We start from the raw sequence: 24,449 nt of genomic DNA on the forward strand, positions 1-24,449 counted from the left end.
TTATAACAGTATACATCTGTTCAGACTTTTATTTATTTTATTATCCTTTGACACGTCTAAGTAGAAATTATTCGGCAAACATAGCTCAAATTATTGTATTGAATTGCATGATGCATGAGCATACCACATGAAGAATTACTATTACTAGCTGAAATGCTACCCTACAGGTGTCTTTTTGTGCTAGCAGTTACTAAATGTAGTATTGATACCTCACTGAAAAAACTCTTAGATGGTTAACATTTTCCAAAAATAGGATTTTTTCTGGGAAATACGGCACAGAAAAACTGCTTGGCTTGTGAGCTGATATAAACTGTACTTTTTTTTACACATTAAAGGAAGTATCTTGATTGAAAAATACCTCTTTAAGAACTCTAATTTTTACCAATATATTTACAAACTACATCAAAAAACGTACAATTAAATCCCCATGTACAGTCCTTATGAAAGTCATTCTTGTTGTGAAGAGAGTACTTTTATTTAAAATTGTGTTCTGTGATAAAATAGTTGTTCCAAATACTATAGTTATTTTTCAAATTATCTGAATCTTGAATAATCAGAGCATAAAATATTTGTTCTAGACTTTTTGTTTGTGCTGCTAATTACCTGATGATGCCAAAATGTTGCTAATATTTCAAAAATGGAACAGAGTATGATGTGAAATACTATTCAGTTAAAGTGTTAACACTACAATATCTTTGCACAGAATAGATGTAAAAAAAATAATATAGTTCCATCAACACAAACCATTCAGCCACACATCATTCAACACACCAAGCTCCTTTGCAAGACACAAGTGCAAATATAAATTCATCCTATACAAATTCCATACATCTTTATGTACTTCTACGTCTTTGAACTTCTCACTCAAGCTCTCAAAGTTTGTCAGTTCATGGCTGATAAGACTTCAAATTGTATGTAAAGAGGAAGGAAGTACAAAATTGATATTGGTGCACTAAACAAAAGCTTCTTTTAGTAGAATACACATTATAGTGCAGATATCCGTAATCAAAGCTATCACACAGAATAACATCAATAATGTAAGAAGGGTTTTTATGGCTTTTGTATTCATCCTTTTATCATTTATAAAGATCACATATTCCTTCATATAATAGCATCTAACTCAGATCATTGAATGATAAATAAGTTTAAGTGAACTATATTTTTAGGCTTTATTGTTACCTTCAAATAAATTAAACTAACCATACGCATGTATCACTTTCAATGTCTTCTAGATATATTTCTGTGATCTCAGTATTTATTTACAAACTTATTCCAAAATGCAAAGTTCCATTCCCTTTAAGGGAGATTGTCACTCCTACTAATCAAATAAATGATACATCTTTGATAACAAATACACATCCAGTCACATCCATAATCCTAGCATATCACCACTTAGGAAGTGCTAATTTTCCACACATTTTATATTTTTCTCTGTCACTCTCAAATGAGTTTTACTCATACTGGATGAGAGTACTCTTTAAAAAAAAAACTGTATATTCCTTTTCTTGCACCTTTTATTATTAAATGCCTAATGACCTCATTAGATGCTAAACTGCAACCCCCCCTTTTTTTTTACTCAAGGTAACAACCAACTCATTTAATTGAATTAAGAATGTGCATCTTTATACAGAAATTCAAAAGTCTACAAAGAAATGGAAACAAGTCCTAGTTTAGGATTTTTTTTTATATTCCCTTTTAAGCAAAAATACAAAAACAAAATAACTAATATACAACACTGGACAATTTCTGGTTACCTTATAAAGGAATTAAAGAAACAGAGCCAGTTAACATACATAATGGATCACCTTTGTTGTAAGATGCATATAAATATAATAATTACCTAGTAAATTACTCCAACAAATAAAACTACATTACAAAATTTGACACCAAAAGTCACATAAAATAAAGGGAATAAAAAAATCAAAAGCAAAATATCAATAATCTGAGCACTTCCTTCTTCAAAGTTAGCTGGGAATGAGTAAAAAACTTTCAATGATTTTATATATACGTGTATCTATGATACCCCACCTTGAAAATATAGGACTTACGCTGATTTGGAAATTTTATTTGTAACAGTTTAATAATATGTGATTTAAGAATATCTACACTTAGTTATGTAGATACCCTGCCTTCACAACTGAATTATCACCCACATCTTTCTTCATCACTTAATGGTACTTTCACAACAGATATTACAAATGATTTGGTTTCAATGACTAAGAAATCTTACAAATGTCATCTCAGTGTCGTGTTTAACTATTTATAAATCAATGAAATTTACAGATTGTTTAATTCAGTTCCAATATCTCTATAAACTAAACTGACAAAACAAGAAAGTAAAGAACTAAAAAGATAAGGAGAAAATTAGCCCATGAAACTCTCGAATTTACTTGGTCCTTTAAAACTATCTCTGTCCTTTCAAGAATCTTCATAATATTTACCTTGGATGGATTATTCCACTTCTTTTCAAACTTTTCTTTAGCTTCCTCCAGGAACTGCTCAACTGCAATGCAAAATAAATTAACATAGAAACATAAAACAAGAAGTAAAAACTGAAAAATTATAACCAGTTAGAAAATAAGAAAACCTATCAAGCAATACCGAAGCCACAGCATCACATTAATGTCTGTTGCACAAAAATATTGTTAATTTGATGCAGTTACTGACAGTTTGACATCTAAAAAAAAACAATCCAAGATGTGGCAAATAAATTAGTGGAAAAAAACAAAAAAACTCTTGAAGTACTCTTTCATGGCATCTTAAGAACTGAAAATTCCTATTATGGAAAAAACACATGAGCCTCAAATGTAATTATAAAATATGAAAGATGACTACCTTATAAACTTCTAAAACTTAAAGTAATTTAAACATACAGTAGTCTGTCTGAATATAAATACTACATCTGAGAGGTAACCCGACTATTAGCATTAAAATGTTATCTATTAGTACATTTCATCAAAAGTTACATTGGACTACCATTTGTGTAAAACAATATTGATGTCTGTTCCACAGGCAAAGAGGTAAAATCTGAACAAAGAAGCATTGATAAGAGAAAAAAAAATCTGATTGTTTCAGTGCATTTTATTTGTATTTCATTGTCAAAAAATTATTATTAATAAAATAAACTAAATCTCACTAATAACTACAGACAAGCAAATGGTCATTTCTTGTTAGAACAAACATTACTAAAATATGTAGCCAGATAAGTCTTAGTTACTTCAATCACAAAAACTAATATGAAAAATCATCATGCATTTTGCAAGTAAGTTGAAAGCTAACATTTTCTTCAGTAGAAAATGCATATTTAATAATACTTACTTCCTTTCAAACTATAGCTAATACTAAACTGCTAGGGTTTCTTTCCTTTTCTTCATCTAAGCATTGGTTTGATTTTTTCTTGCTTACTCCAGTCTTTTTATTCTCAACATAACTGCCTTGGCAGTATGTGTCTCATGACAGTATCCACCTACATCAGTGCACCAACTAACATAATAATATATATAAGCACCTCATTCTGCTAATGTTAGCACACTCCAGTATTTTTATTCTCCACATAATTGCACGGCAATATCCATCTTACAACACTATTCACCTATATCAATACATCCTCTTTCATGGTAATGTATATAAGCATCTCATTCAGATTCAATCCTATTTTCTAACACAGGCTTTTTGTGGGTAGGAAGTGTGAGTTATTATTGGAAATACATTTTTGTTGTTAAAAAATTGTGACTTACACTACAACTAGAATCTCATACTGATATGTTGGAGGAGCTGGTAAAAACATTATCCATACAGAAAGCATCTGAACAAATCACGGTCACGTCAACAGAAGATTAACACCCTAGTAGGGGAACTGCACTACATCCAGAAGAAGTGTGCTCTTTAACTGGAATCTAAATCTTCCACTGTTGGTGGAATTGAACATGATCCATCATCAACAGGCCCTAACTAAATAGCTGAGGTCTCACTATCTGAGAGTGAAGTTATAGATCCATGGCCCTAAATCCTTCATTGGTAGCTAAAACATTTGGACCACAAATAGATATATTTGTGAGTGAATCCAACCTGTAGCTATAGAATGATGTTTTTTGAGCCACCAGGATCACAATAAGAAATTAAGCAACATCAAATAGGGCAGATCCTCTTCTCAACATGTGAAAGTCTGAAAGGCAACACCTCAAACTTGGAAAGATAAGATCCTGTATGCTATACACAACATGAAGAAACAGGAAAACTCCACTTGCTCATGAAATTATGGGGAAGATATGGAACAAACAATATTCAACTAAGGATCAACTAGGATGAGACCATTCTGCATTTGAAATTAAAGAGACAACAGATCCTTTCTGTGAATAATGTAAAAAATCATTATTGATTGAAAAGAAGGGCAACACTCAACCCAACCAGATTGTTCAGCATCAAATCTGAGCTAGTATTACAAGCAGACTCCAACTAACATCTGATTAATACATGTTGGGAAATTCTGAGGAATAATGCTCTGAAAACAGTGCAACAGGTAAACCAAGTTCCCTAACCATTTAAAAGCAAACACACCCCAATTCATTCAATCTGATGATCATCAGGGATGGGCAGGAACCCCTTATGTCTTACACATGATAATTCATGAGTGGCAGTCCAACACAGTACAGTAATACTACCCAATTTGCCTTTAGGTAGTCTTGTGAAACACCTTATTTCTACAGAGCCAGTGCAGATTTGGTTTGATAAAAGCATACCTAACTGGGCAACACCCACCACAAAATGAAATCATGAGATCAGTAGTGAGGGCTAGTTTGCTTAATCCATCAGGGCATTTATGTGGGGTGGCATCAAACACAACCAGTCTCTCTCAAAATTATAGGAAAATGATCACTGCCTCGTGGATTATTGTCAACCCTCGAAGAAAAATGGGTGAATAGTAAAGAGGAGCAAATTGAGAGATCAGTAGCAGTAAGAATGACTAGGTGCATGAAAATAAGTAAAAGAACCAGTATTGAAAAGAGAAAGATTGTTATCAGAGAGCATATGCTCTATGGAGCAACCCCTCCTGTCAATATCAGCACTTCCCCAGAGGGGATGATGTCCATTAAAGTCCCACAAGATGAAAAAGAGAGAGGGCAACTATACAATGACAGCATCAAGGTCTGATTGTTCACATGTCTCTCCAGGCAACAGGTAGAGAAAATGAACAGTAATGGTATGACCTAAAGAAACACAGATGGCTACGGCCTCCAAGGATGTATCGAGTGGCAAAGACAGGGTTGGCACATGCTGATCAACCAACAGTGCCACCCTTCCATGCACTCATCCATCACACAGCCTGTCATTTCTGTACAAGAAAACTGCTGAAAAGTGGCTGTATCGACAGGTTTTAGAAATGTTTCCTGTAAAGAAAGACATACAGGATGATAGGAAGCAATCAGTGTGTTGATGTCATTCAGATTAGAACGTAATCCTCGACAGTTCCATTGTATCAAGGTGGCCATATTTATTTGTGTAGACAAATTGGGTGGAGAATCCTTCTGTTTACAACCACATCTTTTTTCTTTACTGTCTTTATTTGAGGGAGGTTTATTAACCTCCATGGATCCTGCCCTGGGTCAATTGGGCAAGTCTTTGCTGTTGGAAGGGGATTCCGATGACTGAGGACGTGAACGAATGATTGTTTTGCACCTTGGAGAGGAAGAAGATGTGTCCGAGGAAATGCCTGTACCTGGAACCAAAGGAAGTGTATCTTGGGATTTGTTGGAATGTATGTAAGGGACAGAGATGGGTGTTAAAGTTGATTCATTAACTTTTTATCCATGGAGGTCAGATGTTTAATGTGGTTTGAGAACAATTCTTTTGGAGGCACAGAGAAATCCATCTGCACTCACACTGTAGTAGTGAAACAAAGTGCAGCAGCATACATCCATGATGAAGTGGTGTACAGAAACAAAGCCTCAGGATAAGTAATATTATGAATTGTTTTCAAATGCTGCACCTCTTTTTCCTCCAACCCTTTATGGCAAGAATGAAAGCAGGACAGGTGAGAGCCATTGCAATTGATGCAATGAGGGTCCGTTTCACACTCATAGGCATCGTGGTTCCTGCCACCACAATGAGCAAATGTCAAGAAACCACGACATTCCGCCTTCGAGTGACTGAACCTCTGACACTGGAAAGATTTGAGAGGTTTGAATGTATGGCTGTACCTTGCAATTAAGATCACCTGCCTTGATGGTGACAGGTGGATGTGGTGATGTAAATGTCAGAATGAGGATACTGGTCTGCATCATAATTCCACCTTTGAGAGTGGAGATATACCTTACTGCAGAAACTCCTTGGATGGGGAAACCAGCAAGAATCTCTCACTCAGGGATGTTCCTCAAATCCCTCTCAACAATAACTCCTTGTGATGAATTCAAAGTTGCATGAGGTGTAATCTCAGTAGGTATGTCCCAAATCACCTTTGAATGCAAGAGGAGTTCACTATGTTGAGATGTGAATGTTTTCACCAATATGTAACCAGATCAAAGCTTCTTTACTGACTTTGGAGAGCCAGCAAGTTCCTCTAGTCCCTTCTGAATGTAAAAGTGGTAAAAGAGAATGTAGTATAAGAAAATTAGGTACAACAGGTGTTACAGATGTTGAAAATTGCGGCTCAGAATCTTCAAGACGTGGTCGTTTACCTATGGACTGTTTTTCACTATTTTATTTAAGTTTTTACTTGGAGGATCCATAATAGAAAAAGGAATATTTCAGTTCCCACTGACACCACCCACCATGAAGCCATATGAGGGGACACACTACAGTGCCAAACAAGGACACTGCAGCAATGCCAGGGTTTTGTGAGCACTATACCCAAACACCAGCATCAGATACAATGTCTACAACACCTGTTGAGAACATCCAACACTGGTACTTGGTTGGCCCTAGCCCAAATGGACTAGCCAACTGACCCAAGGGGGCCACTCCAAGGCCAAAGTGGTGTGTTAAGGTAGGACCCCTCAACCACCAGAATCCTCTCCTCCCCTTCATGGGTCACAAGCATGGCAAACACATGGGTGGATATTTAGATCCCACAGGAGGTAAACTGAAAAACAGCACCTTCCCTAAGAGACCCCCTCACCACGTACAGGACTCCAGTGAAATGCTGTTCATGATCCATTTGGTTGCATATAGACCACTGAAAGAATCTCCCCAAAATATAAAGAACCATAGGAAAAGGAGATGGATAGGAGTCAGCTGAGCTCAACTGATAGATATGTTGAAAAAGACCCACAGATGGATAAAATATTCTATTGGAGTGAGACATCTCAACTCTGGCAATAAATCCTACCTTGGTTGTTTTGGAAAGCAGTATCTGGGTGTGATATACCACTAACTGATGAGATGGTTCCAGCAGTAGCCAGACATTCAGTAGAATGGTGTAAGCCAAAGGAATGGAGGTGATAAGAAAAGATTCATATGATTCAGTAGAACAGATATGGAGATGATGCTAGTTCAAAGGGCAGAGCCCTGAACTGCAGCACCAGGTCCTTGTAGACATAAGGCAGATAATAATGGTACAAATCTGCTATGGAAATTTGCAGACAAGTGTTTGCAACAAAGAATTTCATTACTTACATCCCTGATTAAAAATACTAATGTACAGAAAACAATGACTTCATTGTGAGCTTTGGGTAAAACAAACAGGCAGCAATAAAAACCAAGGAAAAACATGAATGGCTCTATCCACTGTCCCCTTGACCAACAAATTTCTGATAGCCATAGAACAAAGTTCCAATTTCCAAGAATCTGTGGGAGACAGAAATACTACAACTTTGGAGAATGACAGTGGTGGAGACATGAAATGAATGACAAATTTTGATGAAAGAACTTGTTATACTTATGGATCCATGGTAAAGCCTATCCACATTTCTAAAAATTCTTGAAGTCAAGCCACCACAGGCCCTAAAGGCATACACTGCCAGTAAAAGAACTCCAATCAAGTGAAGAAACCTCATGGATACAGAAAAAATCTATTCTTGGTCTTCATGGACCAAGGAGATGATGTTGGAGCACTCAAATAAGGGCAGAATTATGATCCCCGTGTAAGAACAAAAGAAGTCAAGAATTCAATGACAGCAAGGATGAATGCAAACAAATTACATCAACTGTCAAATCCAAAGACCATGGAATAGTCAAGAGTTTGAAAAAAAGGACCTTATGTAACTCAGGGAGGGTGGCAACTGGTAGACAAATGTCCTTCAACAACTCGTATATTCCCAGTAACATACCAGCCAAGAGGCTAGAAAAAGTGTAAAAGTTGAAATCAAGTCAAGGAGGATGCTAACAATGATCCCTGTTTATCAATTACTCCAGAATGCAACCCAGAGTCCCCTGAAGAAACCTCACCAGACTAAATGTATAACTCCATCTCACCTCCTCCATTTGTAAACAATGTTAGATATGCTGAAAACATTAATCTTAGAATGCAAGGCATATCTAGCTTTTCAAACTTTCTTTTTAACACAAAGAATGCTCAAAATATCTCCAACAGCCATACTAGAGAAACTCATTGATGAGTGGGTTTGCCAAGAAAAAGTGATAATATTATCTGAAGCAGGTACTTATGTACAGCACCAAGATGAAGAGAGGTGAAGAACATCATGAGACATATCACAAAAGGCAATTAAGTGGGGAATAAAAGACCAGAAAAGAAAAAAATTTAGACCAATACTTCGATAGGCTATGAAATCCTAGTAGTCAAGTAATAGATGTAGTGTGAGAGGAGGTAAGTATGTTTTGAAATTTACAATTTAAAAATTGTGGTGTAAAATTAAATGAATCTATCCATATATGTTACCATGAGAAATAAAATAACTTTATTCTTATTATATGCTCATAACTTCTAATTCACCACATCATAAAGCAAATCTTCTTAACCATTTGTATCTCAAAGCTCACTTAATTATTTGGCACAACAGTAAAGGCTCACATATGTAGTTGATAACTTGTTACTTTAAAGCACCTATAAATATACTGGCCAACGATAGCTTACAGCTTTATGTCTCATAACCCACTAGTGGGCTTCTACACAGCAGTTGAGGATCACTGCTGTAGTAAAGTATTTGACAAATTTTATATTTGAAACTAGGTACAATACTGAACATTCAAATAGTAATCAAAACAAAATAAATTACATTTCTTTTCACCCAAAACAACAGTTTTCAGTTTAGTCGAAGCAAATCTGATGGTAATAATTTTTAAACAGTCCATTGGTATTACTGTAACAAATACATATATGAATAAGGTTAATATCTCCTAATATCATGGCTTTATAAAGTTCATTAGTAGGAATGAGTAGAGAGAGCCTTTGGATATTCACGAGATTTAACTATTTTAATGCATAAAAATTACTTCTCTCCAGTGAACTGTTTCATAGCAAAACTAAATTTATTACCATCTTGACACTCTTGATTTAAAATCTTATTCAAATTTTAAGGATTAATTCATAATGAACATTATTTTAACTTGCATGTAATAAAGAGGAATATAAATTTAAAATTATAGAAATAAAGACAAAGTAGATTTTATAGGTTTCAAATGTTTCACCAATCATATGGAACTAGATCTACTGCCAAGCCTACTGTTGCCTTGTATTACAACACAGCATTAAGCATGTCTTCCATCTAACAGCATGACAGCCTTAGTCTCATGCCATCATATGTAACACAAACCAATCAACCTAACTGTAAAAGTCTTTTTTTTAATTGATGATTAGCAAATGAGCAAAAAAAACAAACTACATTTTTAAAAGTGGAAAAGAAACTGAAATGAGCACAGCCCCCACTTCAGAAATGCATTAAAAAAACACCTGCTATATTATAAGAAACTTTAGTTTTCCTTAACATTAATCTTCTCAGACAAATCAACTTTTCAAAAATGTACTAATATAAATAATTAGAAATTCACATATAAGCTACTGTAGTAGTCCAAGTTTGTATGTGGAAAGTCTTGTTCATACCTAGAAATTATTTATGTAATGAAGAAAAAACTTTCTGTAATATAATATCAGTTTTTATGCTTATACTTGGAAAAAAAAAAAGTGTTCATGGTAACTAAACATAGAAATATTCTATACTTCGTCTGACAAACTATGCAAATAACAAGCAATTAAAATTTAATAAATAACAATATATGAAGACTAATGTACGAGTTAATAACTAAATATACATTCTGTAAAAAGAGTATCAATTACAATTACCAACATAAGGAAATGTAACTAAGCTGGTTATTAAAAAACAAAAAATCTTAACTGTACCAAACTGTGTGTGATGTTGAAATGACTTTAAAACAACTTTCCCATAAAACCTAAACAAATCAGAATTATAAACAGATAGGGAAAAATCAACATATGCAGTTCAAATAAACACTACACTAAACACAGAAAAGAAGAAAATTAAGCCTTTTAACTTCTGACCTACTGTACTTCAAACTGCATACTTTATTGGATGACAGCTGTAAGTCAAATCATTTTTTATTTATTTGTTCATGTTTAGCACTACTATAGTTACTTGTTATTGTTTGTTTTCTTTGTTTTGTTGGGTGCACTGGTGGAAATTATTTTTGTTCTATTTCTAATAAACAAAAGTATTATTCATACAAAATAATCTTATTGTATATGGAAGTTAAAATATACAAAAATACAAAGTATTTGAATTTTTATCTGTCTTACTCTTGTACTTAAATTATATATGTACAATACCAAATATTTATATTTATTACATAAATTTGGCACTTGGTGTATGTATTTCTACTTATAATCAATTAGATAACACAAAAATTTAAAGTGGCTTTATACACAAAAAAATTCAACTTAGCTTACATGAACAGTGATGTACATTAGCAATTAACAGCTTTAGTTTCTTTTTTATCCCTGTGTTAGCCTTAATAACAGTTTTAAACTAATTTCATTGTACTTCTAAGTATAAAAAAAACAATTATTTTACTTAGTTAAAACTTTTTCTCATGTATAAGGAATTTAAAAAAAAAACACATAACTGTTTGTTTTAGAATTTCATGCAAAGCTACTCATGGGCTACCTGCACTACCTATCCTTAATTTAGCAGTGTAAGACTAGAGGGAAGGCAGTTAGTCATCACCACCCCATGCCAACTCCTGGACTACTTTTTTACCAATAAAAAGTGCAATTGACCGTCACATTATAACACCCCCATGGCTGAAGGGCGAGAATGTTTGGTGCAACAGGGACAGGTAACAGATTGACAGTTTTAGTACTATTTATTGTTCAAGCAATTAAACATAACATATAAAAAAATATGAAATCAGTTTCTGAGAAGAAATTACATACTGTTAATAAATAAGAAAACGTGGCTGTCTTTGACCTGTAATATGCCATGCACATGACAAATATACATCATGATTAAGTTTCAGTAGCTATAAAGGGGTCATATGTTTACATGTTGAAGGCTTCATTACTGTGAAGCACTTTGTACTAGCTGAACATCTAAAATAATTTCAATATTTTAAGAAGCTTGTTTATTGCAGGCATTAAAAGTAACTAAATGTCAAACACTTTTTATGAAATAATAATAAACTTTTTAATCTAGTGGTGCAATAAAAAATTACTTGTTTCTAAATATTGAAGTAATTTGCTAAGGCAGATTTTAATGCACAAATAATGAGCACATCAAAGAAGCTTTATCATCAAAGAATTTTTATCTCACTTGTTTTCAAGCACTTTTTGACCAAAATGAATATAATTTGTAATTACATAAAATCTTCAAAAAACTGTGATGATAAAACATATTACCAAAGCAATAAAGTCTGTCAACAAAATTAAGAAAAAATACTTTCAATAAGAAAAATAGCCTACATAAAATTAAAAAAAGAGTTTTATATGTATTTTAATTTGATGATTACAGTAATTTTTTTCAAATATATTCATGGAACAATATTTAGTTCATAAAACTTGATTACATCTGTCTTTACTGCTGATACTTTTATGTTAATATAAAACAAAATAGGTTTAATTCTACTAATCTAGAGTTCATATCTGAACAAATTCATTCATTGTAATTTTTTTAAGGCTTCTAGTTCACAGTCTGTCTTATTTATGTTAACATGTCATTAACAGTTTTATCTAGTAGTTCAGAAATGAGAAAATTATTAGTGTATATAGCGTATTTTCTTGCAAAGCCATATCAGACTATCTGTCATGTCCACCAAGGGGAATCAAACTCCAATTTTAATGTTGTAAATCTGTATACTTACCGGGGGAGAAGAAAACTGTTAGATTTTACAAACTGAAGACTTAAATATCAACCATCTGTAATTAACACTTTGTTGTTTAACTAAATATATATCCAGTAATATATGATGGACAAGTTTGAATGATGACAACCACAGTCTTAACAAATACAAAATTTTTGGTCTACTTCTTCAGCATGTAATCAACCTACAAGAATAAATCACTAGACCCTTTCATTCATAATGTCAGAAAAATAAGCATGTTCAAAGAAGTCTTAATATAAAATGATAAAAACCCCATATCCCAAGTACTTTTTAAAAGAGACCTTCCTTCACTTTTCCAGTTCTTCCCAGTTTGTCCCTGAAGAAGAAAGATCCACCTTTTAAAGCACTCCACTAACAGATCCTTTTATTAATAGGGTTTATTCAAATTACTTGTACCAGAACCATATGTCAGGCAGTGCAGGGCAATAAGATAAATGTGAGCTATTGTCAAGGTCTAAAGAACACAAGAAGAAATAAATGCCAATGTGGTAACAATAGAGTCACAATTTAGACTATAAACTAAGAGTTAAAAACAATTATTTATGATAAATATTTCTAAAAATTAAGAAACTTTTTATCAATGTGATAATATTTTTAGTCATTACAATATCTTATGTACAGACTATATTAAACAACAAGGTTGCTAAATCCATAATTTAAAGATAATTTGGGTCTATAATTTTCAACAGTTACTTTAATATTTTCTGCTATTTTGTGACACTATAGCTTTTAACAGATTAACATTGGTTGATTAAGCAGTAGTTGGGCACACTACACATGTGTATCTGAAAATAACAACAAGAAAATAATGGTGTTTAATATATATATATCCAAATAACTAAAACAATGATATTTATCCTTAGTAATTTTGACACAGTGAGAAGACGTGTGAACATATAACAAAAAAAAGTTATATTAACATTATATTGCATTATGTTAAATTAAAAGGTACATGCATTTCATAACAATTGAAAATATCTATATGTGAACAACACTAATGTTTCATCAAGAAACCTACAGATTAACTTGTACAATAACCTACAAATTAACAGTTTGAAAACATCTCTATTTTCTGCTGTCATACAGATTGCTGCATGAACATTTTCTTGCTTGGAGTTTGGTTGGATAGCATATAGTATAAAAATTCATTACAATATAGCACATTACTTAACACATATATGGTCTAATAATAAATACAGATACAAAGTGTAGTCTTAATATTTGTTCTTGATACATTCAAAGAATGTAAAAACATTTTACCAAATTTATCCAATCTTTTGAGTTCTTCAAAAAATAGTCCAGTTCCAAAGAAAAAAAAAACATCCATAAGATACAAGAGATTTAAGTGTTTACTTAAGTGTTTATAAAATGATGAGTCCATACATAACAAAATAAACCCTATATATATAAGATAAGCTAAATGTCTTCTAACTTTGAGTATCAAGTAATAGGGGTAGTAGAGGCTCAAAAATAAAGGAATACAAATTCGGTATGCAATTAGTCCACTGAAACATAACCTACAATAAAAAATGAACAAAATAAAATTAACTTGAATTCAGCAAAAAGCATTAAATATTGCTGTTCTAATCTTAATTTTGGTTTCTTGAAAAGTTTCATAATTTCCACACACACATAAACCAAACTGATAAACCACAAAGACTCTTGAAGAATGTATATTGTACTGCAGTACTAATCTATAAAGTATTATATACAAGTAGAAATGGTAGCAGTTAGAACTACATTATAAACAAAAGTGGAAAGACCTGATTTTTCATTTAAATTAGCATATTCCTAAAAAACAGGTTTCTCAATGAATATTAACAACATTGTAGCAGATGTACATTAAATTATTTAGCATAAATATATATCTTAATGGAGAAAACTGTGGATGAGAAACATATTGCTTTGTGTGTGTGTGTGTGTGTGTGTGTATTTACACTACATATATTGCAATTTTTCATAATACGGCAATGTATCAAGTCTATCCACATTTTAGTAGTTGCAAACAGTATTCACATATAGTTCTGATCATGAAAAGTTTGTTATAAAAAGGTAATTTCAGGAATTAACATCACAAGGTCAAAAACATCCATACAGATTACATGTATGTAAAAAAAAATATTTAGTCTGTAAGGAACAAAGCTCTACAAAGCATGAGGTTATATTTGTGCAAACAATGTTAATAATGTGAAGTAGGATTCTACAGCAGTGGCTGGGCAAGGTCATGTGTTTGTCAAATCAGAGACACTGACCACTCTTGCAATCTGACTGAACTGACTACTTTTGTGTACTTACAGTCTGCAGGGGACATTTCACTGCTAAGAAGTGATTTCGTTTGATTTCCTGTAACTTGTCCGTTACCTGAAAGGCATAATTTATTCATCATTCAAAGTCCCATCAGCACACAGGCCAACTGGTAATGGGTTCTCCTTTCCTTACTTATGAATGTAAATATGCCATATGAGAAAACAGCAGAGACAATTTAAATAAATCAATAACAGATCATGACAATAACTGGTATTTTTTTTTTTTTACATATAATAAATGAACCCTACATGTGCCAAAAAGTACTTGTCCAATGATAAATATTAAAACTTAATAATAAAACAAAGATCATAAATCACTTGTTTATGTATTTCAATCCTCAAGTACACATACAGTAAACAAACACAAAAGAAAAGACTTATATTAAACAATACTTATTTGCAATCCTTCAAATACATACAAACACTACATCTTTTCATACTTTATTAAAAGTCCTTTATTATCACTGAATATACAATAAGTTTCAACACTACATTGTAGCTAAGTTGATAGACACTAATACATATATATGCATACACTTCCTGTTCTTTATTAAGCACATCTCATCAAGTCAGTTGAAAAGATGATGAAATTACGTAATAAACTTAAATGTGAATACATGCAAGCCTAATTCACTTACTTCTTAATATATAAATAACTTGAAAACAAAAAAAGTTTATTTAACTCACACTTTGATGACTTTAATACTATGTGTGTAATAGTTAACTAAAGGGCTAATTAATGCTTAAAATAACACGACATGAAGCTGTTTCTTAATTTGATGGTTAGTAAGTATGTTGCTTTTTTTTGGCATTTATTACAGGTGTCAATTATATCAATATCACAACTTCATTACAAATAAATCAGAGGATAAAAAATATTTATACCCTAAAATATTATAAATAGGATGAACTGAGTAATCTTCAGTCCAAAACCCTACTATAACAACTGCTGCTTCTGCTACAGTATAGTAACACTTAACAGTGAATGAAGTTCAATATTACAATTTTACTGTCATCTTACAATCACATATCCACCCTGGCTAAAAATTATTAAAATTCTGTTTATGAACTTCAAATTTCAATATGTAAAACCATTTAATACATAGTCTCATTAATTATCATTAGAAAACTGTAAACATTTTCTCTAATAAATAAATGATGCACAAAATATTTACTATATATGTATTTAATATCATTTAATCATGACAACTGCAAACTTGAGTCATTATTCAAACCTAGATTTTAAGTAAAAAAAATATTTTTCATGTCACATATATTTCTGAAGGAATATGGCTACATGTAGAAACAAGCAAAAACTGTACTCACTGTAATGTGCCGATAAACATGTTTCAAAGGAGAAACTAAAAGCTGATATTACTTGATAGTTATGTTATGGCTATAAAGTTTGCTACATATATAATTTATATTTATTTTAGTGTTAATATATGCATTAAGACTTACACATTTTCTATTCTTGGTTCATTAGAAGTTCATGTTGAATGTATTTTAACTCTAAAACATAAATGTTACTAAGTTAATGTTGAAACATTTTTACTGTCAAAAATATTTTAAATAATGAGGAATGTACATGCAGTAATTTATCAATGACAGAAAATTAAATAATTCATTATAATTGCAACCATGGTGTTTTTAAATTTGTGAACTGTATATACTGTTGAATGCAAATAGGTACTAAAAATACTATGCATTTTTTATTCTGCAATTGTTACATTGTGTTTTTGTGTATGTGTATGACCATGACTACATAAGAGTATAGATATGTACATGGTGTAACTACCCTAAATGTAAAGAGTAAAACTATTGAAATGTTTTTTCTCAGAAGCACAAAAGACAGTGTTGGATTTATCAAGTCACACATATATGCACATGAAAAAGCATGAACAATCACAAATGGCACTTTATCCTTGACAAACTGCAAACTGAAAGTAATGGAAAAAATTAGGGTAGATGTACATATGAAGGTATATATATATTTTAGTGCTTATGCACACATGAAGTGTACATTGCAAGTCAACAAAAATATTTACTAGATTTGAACTACATATTTTGTTTCACTACTTTTTCCAACTTTCATAAAACATAAAGGATCTGGTACTTCATAGTATATGAATGCATGATCTGTTAGTTTTATTCTAATAATCTAGACAAATTTCAACCAAACAGCAGCAATAAAGTAACAGTGGTGCAAAGATACCATTGGAACACAATCTAATGCAACACTTTCAGTAATTATTCTACAAACATATATTTCAAGATACATCCAGGTATCTCCTTGAAAACCTTCAAAATACTAGTCTTTATTCTTACCAGTAATATCTCAATTCATGTTCATTATATCATCACTTTTTTTTTCTTATTTAAGAAAAACACATGCATTATAAAGAATATTTTAATCTTAGTTTTTAAAAGTATCTATTTTTACCATGATTCGCCTTCTCTTTGAACCAAATTTTACTCCTCAAATTCTTTCAAGTGCTAGCCTTTGGCTCTTAGCCATACTGAATTCCAAAATATAAATGTACTTATTAGTTACGTAAAAAATGCCACTCTCACTTCACTGTTCTTGATCTCCCAATTTCCATTAATAAAAAAATGAACTATAGTTATTATGAGCACCAGCAAGGTAATAATTAGCCATATATGAAATCAACAGAGAAAAATAAAAATAAATGAAATACTGTAAATGTGAGGCATAAAATACAAATCTGTTGTTAAAATGATCATTAGTTATGTTAGTTGGGCTGGAAGCAGCCTTTGAATCTAAAAATCTATGATACATGTCCTAGAAATATCTTTTTACACAAAGGAATAATTTTTGTTGTATCAAGTCTTTTGAAAGAAGAATCATTGTTACTTTACAAGAGTTATGGTCAAATTACACTGTTTGATTATTATAGACCAAGAATTAGAAGTGAATTCTAGTTATCTCTCTTTGCTCTACTCTGTCAGTTCTAAAGTGGAGAAGGAAACATTTTAAGTAGCCCCTGTGGAGTTTTGTGAGGATATTCAAAATGAACAAACTTGCAGCAGTCCATAAATGAGATGCAAATTTAACAAATGTTACTTAGTAAATCTAGATAATTTTCAACCCAAATGATTTTTTCAGTACAAAGAACTTTACTGATTTACCTTTTACATGCAGCAAAACATTTGTGCAAATGAATAGTTCAAACATGTGATGTTATAGTACACACTATATTATATAAAATATTTTATGTAAAGTATAAAAGGTTAAACAGAAAGTTTGTTTCACCTTAATAATAATAATGTGAAGTAATGGTCATAAACAGAATTTATTGAGAGGCAAAAGTATTTATTTACTGTAAATGCATGAAAAGTATGACACTGTAACCAACTTGTACCCCATTCTTTTACAAAAATGTTAAGATTGTCATTTTTTTAAATATAAATATAGTAAATAATTTAAGCAATGAAATGCCAGTATAAAAGCCATTTCATTCATACTTTCATGTACATTTCTAATGAAGAAAGAATTATTAGTTCAGTAGTTTAATTTGAATGTTATCTGTATGATCATTAACAAATATTTACTAAATATTATATACACAAGAATATTTAAGAATTCTGTCACTTATGATATAGGCCAACAGAGGACTAAATGGGATTTGCTGGGTATTAAATGTGATGTTTTCTATGGTGAATCTCATTATTATAACTTAAAACTGATTTGTTGTGTATATACATTAAGCCTTTCATGACAGGCTCAGTAAAATATACACTAAGTATTTATATTTAACTTTTGATGCAGCACATGTAGTTTTACAAAATTTGGTAGACTTTTAGTGGGGATTGCCTGTCTTTTGAACACAAAATATTTGATATCTTTATTGGGGATTTGTTTGTGAAAATAGAGTCTCCATCTTTACTGGTCCAAGTGCAAAGAGATTTCATGTTAAGAATTGAAAATAACTACTCTTTGTCCCAAAAATCTAAAATATTATTTGAGTAATCTATAAAAATTCCTAAATAGATTTCAAATGTATATTTTTAGTAAAACTTTACAAATTTTCTGTTACTTTCTGAATCCTAGCTATATAGGGCCTGTTAATTTGACTGACCTCATAACTGCCATAAAAAATAGGAAATATAAATTTTGCTTTTTTTGTTCAATAATGATTACAAACTATAACATAAGAACATAAACATTTAGTCTAAATAAGTTAAATCTCATTACATTAGACATTTATATATATTTATTATTTCTATTATACTGAACTTCTAGTCATGCCTAGCTAACATTACAAAAGTTATCTTTATGAGGAAAATATGCAGTCATGTTACCATATCCAACTTATAAAAAAAACTGACATTCAGTCTTTACAAAATAACCTGTTTTGGCTGTGCTTTACTGGACTAGTATTTTGTAAAATACACTCACATTTCAATTATTATATATTATGTGTGTATACAAGTTATTACTATTTACAAATGTTTAAACTTATTTTTCTTAAAACATAGAACAGTAAATAAATAAGTATCGTAAACACTTATATCTTCTAGTTATGAGGAACTTTATACTCATTTGCTGCTTACCATAAATTGCTAAACCTTATCTTGCATGTGAAAAACGCAAAATGAAATCAGTTTTTGTTTTATATATAAATTTGAAAAAATCAAAAACATAAATAACTATATTGATAACACAGAATTACAATATAATTTATCAAGCTTAGTAATTAAGATGCATTTTGTTCAGAAACATATGTAATTTCAAGACTAAAGGCACATCCTACTTGAAATTTTTATTCAAAGACACTCAAGTTCTTTCAATTGGTTATTCACACACTGTATACTGAATTAAGTGTATATTAAGGACAGTTTTCAAAAATGGAAAAAGGTAAGTATGGCCACTGCATTTGATTCAGTATACAAGCCATATCTTAAACAGAAAATATACAAGGTTCTTATTTTATATTGTATCATACCAACATTGGTAATCTGAGTTCCTAATTCATATGAAACTATACATTTTATATTTGTACATCACAGACATCTAATTTTGAATCAGTGCTGCATTCAACATATCACATGACAAACAAAATTTGATATTTAGGCATATTTTATAATATTTACTTTTAAATTTAAAAAGTAACTAATGTATAATACTAAAAGTTGAATTATAACCTACAATTTGATACTAAACTTATAAACATAAATTCATAAAATATTAAATCAATACAATTTTAAATGCAATGACATGGCCTCTGACAAGTGTTGATAAGGCTATGACTGTTAACGGAATCAATGATGTTGATGCATCTTTTTTTAATACTTAATTATGAGAATGATGGAAAGAAATACAAATTTTTGCAAAGCTTGAGTTAAAGCTGGTTAATAGGATTTGATTTTTCTAACAAGGTTATTAGGCTTTGGTATGGGTTGCCTTCAGATGTGATGAATAGATCTGCATTAATGTTATCAATATTGTGATGTTTAGTCAAAATGTCAGGAAAACATGTTGGTCCAAAATTTGAATTAAAAACAAAATATAACAAAACTTATAGCCCAAAAACCTTTAAAATGTGGACCTATTATCATTAAGGAAATTAGAGAAAAATCATCAGAATTTCCAACCTTATGTGAGCTCTCTCAATTTTTAAACATTAATGATTGTAGAACCATAAAAAAGAAAGTTGTAGCATCTCGAATCTTCTGCTATAAACAATGATAAAAAATATGATAGTATAAATTATATATTAACACAGCATGAGAAAACTCCTTGCAAAAGCTCAGGAACTTAGTCAATTATGTATCAATCACTTCTTTTACCACTCAACTTCTTAAAATATTGAGTTGATTCTGAGAAGAACTGTTTCCTAAAGAGGTAACTATTCTGTTGTTTCATGAGCTCACACACAATGGAGTATTCTCTACAATCAATTTGAAGCAATTTTATAACAAATGTGAAACATACCAAGGTATATATATTGATCTTATTTATGTCCAATGTCCAAAAACACTAATGGATAAATTACAAATGCATATTTCTTATGATCTCCACAGATCAGTCCATCTTGATGAAAATGTGCAGAATCAGCAATCTATTTGTGTTATTTACAAAACAATCTGTTCTGTTCCTTGTAGAAAACATATTTTAATTTAACATAAGCATTTTCCAATTTTATTTTAGTTTACAACCTGAATTTTATTATAACAGCATTTTACTGATTTCCTTATAGAACTATATATTAAGTTTCTGTCTTTGAAATCATAGCTTCAAATTAAATAGTTGAAACTTGTATAGTAAGCTGTTTGTAAACAGTTTGTTTCTTCTGCAAATCCTTACAACACTTTAGTCTGCAAGCAAGGTTATCTTTACACAAAAATATTTTAGGATTAATTCTGTAATTCTAAAAGAAGCAAATGCTCCTGGTATCTGAAATATATTTGAAGTGTTCAATGTGTGCTAAATAATTACATATCAGTCAAAATATTGTGCAAAACTGTATATTCCATCTTTCATTTTCATTTTTCATTACTGAAAATAAATTATCATTGTCATTTACCATTTTACAGTGTTGCAGTTATCTTGCACTTTTATCCTTTTGATCTCTATGAAGACATATGTATCAGTTTAAAGGATTTTAACATTATTGAAATGACAAAATCAATAACACTTAAATTCTGCAGTATTTTGGAATTAAAAAGTGCAAAAGCTACCATAGAATTTTACTGTCACTGCTTATAGTCTGCAAATATGCTTCTTGAATCTCTTATCAGTTCATTGGATATGCATGAATAATTTCCATACATTTTATCCAGATTTACATTACCTTTTAATATGCAATCCTCAGAATTTGAAATTAAAGATGATACTAAGTACACATGTTACTTCTTTGAAAGTTTAGACAAAACAAGCTAAGATCATCTGACCAAACAAGCAAAGATTTAAAAATGAACCTGGTACCCATTAGTTCATCAATGTAAGTACTGGTTATAAATGAGTTAGAAGCAAAAGATGTTTTAAATTCAAAATTCCTTTTCAAATTTCCTTGTAAAATATTTTTAATGCAATAAAAATAAAAGTTGAATTACTACAATTGATTAATAATAGTTCTTATATAAGACTGAATTAAACACTTTTCACTGCCAGGTGGTATTTTAATAGTGATTATAAGTATGGCAAAAAGAAAAGGCATAATGTTCTTTTTCTTTTTTGCATTCAAAATGGAAAAAGATAGGTCTTTATCATTATGGTTAATGCTAATCATGTTATGATTTTACTATATCCATGGAACACAGATCTAGAGGAAGTTCCAAAAGTCTAGGCCCATAGGGAAAATGTACATTATACTCTTAAAGTAAAATACCTATGCAATGTCAGTTGTATATATTTAAAGAATATGTGTGCCTGGTGGCACAGTATTCCAAAACTTTGTGTGTGTATGGCTGTTAATAGCATGCAATTAGAATAATAAATAAATTAACAATACACTTTCTATTTTTACCTATGGGTCCAGACTTCTGAAACAGTCTATATTAAGAACTCCCATATAACTGTGACTAAAACATCAAACAGAATGCAGAAAAAACTAATATTTAATAAATTTGATTCATATGTTGTTCTGCACTAAAAATTATTATAAAACATTAAACTAGATTTGTGCATCACAAAATATATTACAAATACTCAACCAAGTTCTTAAATAGCCTTTTTTAACAGATCAAATTGCATTAAATAAAGCAGATATACAGTAATAATAGTTGTCCGAAATAATTTAATTTTTGCCTCAAATAAATACTTGATTAATTCCATGCTACCTGAGACCCAATGGGAGTCTCACCAATTCTCTAGTCTTGTGCCTGTTGAAAATTACCTCAAGATAACGTGGTTCCTTTTAACAGATTTCAAACTGAAAGCCCACACATAGGTTTTGAGCTTGACAACCTTATATTATACTGTTCTCTATTATTAGATTCTAAGAAATGGTACTGTGCAAAAAAATATATATACATATGTCCATACAATCAAGAGAAAACAATTTTAAGAATTCTTTGTTAATAATACAACAGCTAAGCATTTGAAGGAACTGTGAAATCTTATTAACTGTAGCAACTTGTATAGTTTATTTTATTATTAATTAAACTGGAAATTAGCAGGGAAAAAAATTGAAAGATCATACAAAACTATGAATATCACCAAACAACCCAATCTTTTCCCTATGTTAAAAATTTATTATCATTTTTCATAGATATACAAGTAAATACTTTAAATTTAAATTAAAAGGTAAACTCCACAAACTTAGATAACTACATGTATATTAACACAAAACAGTTTAAGACCTAGTATAGTGTACTAAGAACTATTTTAGATTCTTAATATAAATTCATTCAGATGCCTTTCACCCTAATTAAAACTTCACATTTATGTTTCATTAATGCTGAAGGACACTAAAACCAAGCCATCTTTGGTCTTGATAAGCTCAGTGTATGGGACACGCTGATGATTTGGGTATGTGCATGCTACAGAGAGTCTCAACTTTTTGATTTGGTTCTTAAGTTATATTGCTCACATTCTGAGTTTGTCTCTATTATTTTTTGTTTATTATTCAGTCCAAAATACAATTAGATGATTAGGAAAATAAGGAGCTATAGCAAAAAATGTTTAAGATTAGGTCTCTGGATTACATTGTCACTGACTTTTACTCATTTTTGTACTGTCTAATAAAGTAGTATGCAAACCTTTTTATGAAGCCTCCGTATCTAAAGGTGCTTTTTGTTACACTCCTTGCACCCTAAATAACCTGTTTGTGTAAATATTGTACATGACATTTTTTCCATATTAATTGTTGTTAGTAGTAGTCATAATGCTTATATGGTAGTTTTTAAAATTTCTTTATTTTCATATCTGTACTTACAAATGTAAGTTACATGCTTGAATAACAATAGCTATACCTCTCCCCCTCCAATTACTCTCTTTGTCCCCCTTGGGGTCTTACCTCACAGATTGCACATCACAGGTATAATAAAGTAAAATAAATATCAAGTAGATCAGCTTACAACTAATTTTTATGCAATTTTGTTATTGATTTATTGCTCTTAACAGCCTAACAAGTCTCACAGGAAAGTTTTAGATAGCATCTAGGATAACAATAACTTAACATTAAAAGAAAAAAAAATATCAGAAAATTAAAATGATTAATCAAACTACTTTCAACATCCCTGCGAAATGAAGATTTGAACTCAATAATAAATGGGCCATTTTTAAACATATGATTATTCAGGTAATTCTAGTAATTTAAAAGGTTAGCAAATTAAGCAAGTCTAACATTACAGAAAACCACTTATTATCACTGTTAAATAAAAAAAGGGTATCAAAATGACACCATACAATGTTTCACCCAATTACTCTTTTAGCATCCATTGCTAAAAATACACAAACATTTTTCAGAAATAAAAACCTTGAAACAGTTCCAAGAAAACATGTTAACTAAATGTATACACATAAAAAGAACTAAAGTTACTTAACAGTTTGCAATCAAAATTTCCTTATATTTGTTTTTATAATTTAGTACAGAATCACTCCCATAAATGGAATTTTGCTTAACACATTAACTAAACAATGTACTGTATTTATGAAATTGTAAACTAAAATACATATTTACCTCCATTTACAGGTACACACATATCCACTTCCATTCTAATTCTGAATATTTTAGTTGACAAAATCAGATGCTATTTATGTCAAACATTATGTATAAACTATCATACAATTTACAAACGGTGTCACAAATACATGTAAATGCTGGACTGTATAAAACGTGTAAAGTACTGCACCTTTTACAAGACAGCAGGTATATTTTTGAGGGGACTCAA

At 30.8% G+C, this 24,449-nt stretch overlaps 1 protein-coding gene across 7 annotated transcripts in view; it reads right to left on the bottom strand.

The window, feature by feature from the left end:
- LOC143244884 (cAMP-dependent protein kinase catalytic subunit 1-like) overlaps positions 1 to 24,449 on the bottom strand; it is a 159,983-nt gene that overhangs the window by 19,654 nt on the left and 115,880 nt on the right. For all 7 annotated transcript variants that reach the window (XM_076490349.1, XM_076490350.1, XM_076490354.1 and 4 more), the window contains 2 exons: positions 14,581 to 14,646; positions 2,442 to 2,503 (listed from right to left, as the gene is read on the bottom strand). In XM_076490349.1, coding sequence (XP_076346464.1) covers positions 2,442 to 2,503; positions 14,581 to 14,646 — 128 coding nt within the window. The remainder of the gene's footprint in view (positions 1 to 2,441; positions 2,504 to 14,580; positions 14,647 to 24,449) is intronic.

Source organism: Tachypleus tridentatus, chromosome 2 (assembly GCF_004210375.1).
Source record: "Tachypleus tridentatus isolate NWPU-2018 chromosome 2, ASM421037v1, whole genome shotgun sequence".
Lineage (NCBI taxonomy): Eukaryota > Metazoa > Arthropoda > Merostomata > Xiphosura > Limulidae > Tachypleus > Tachypleus tridentatus.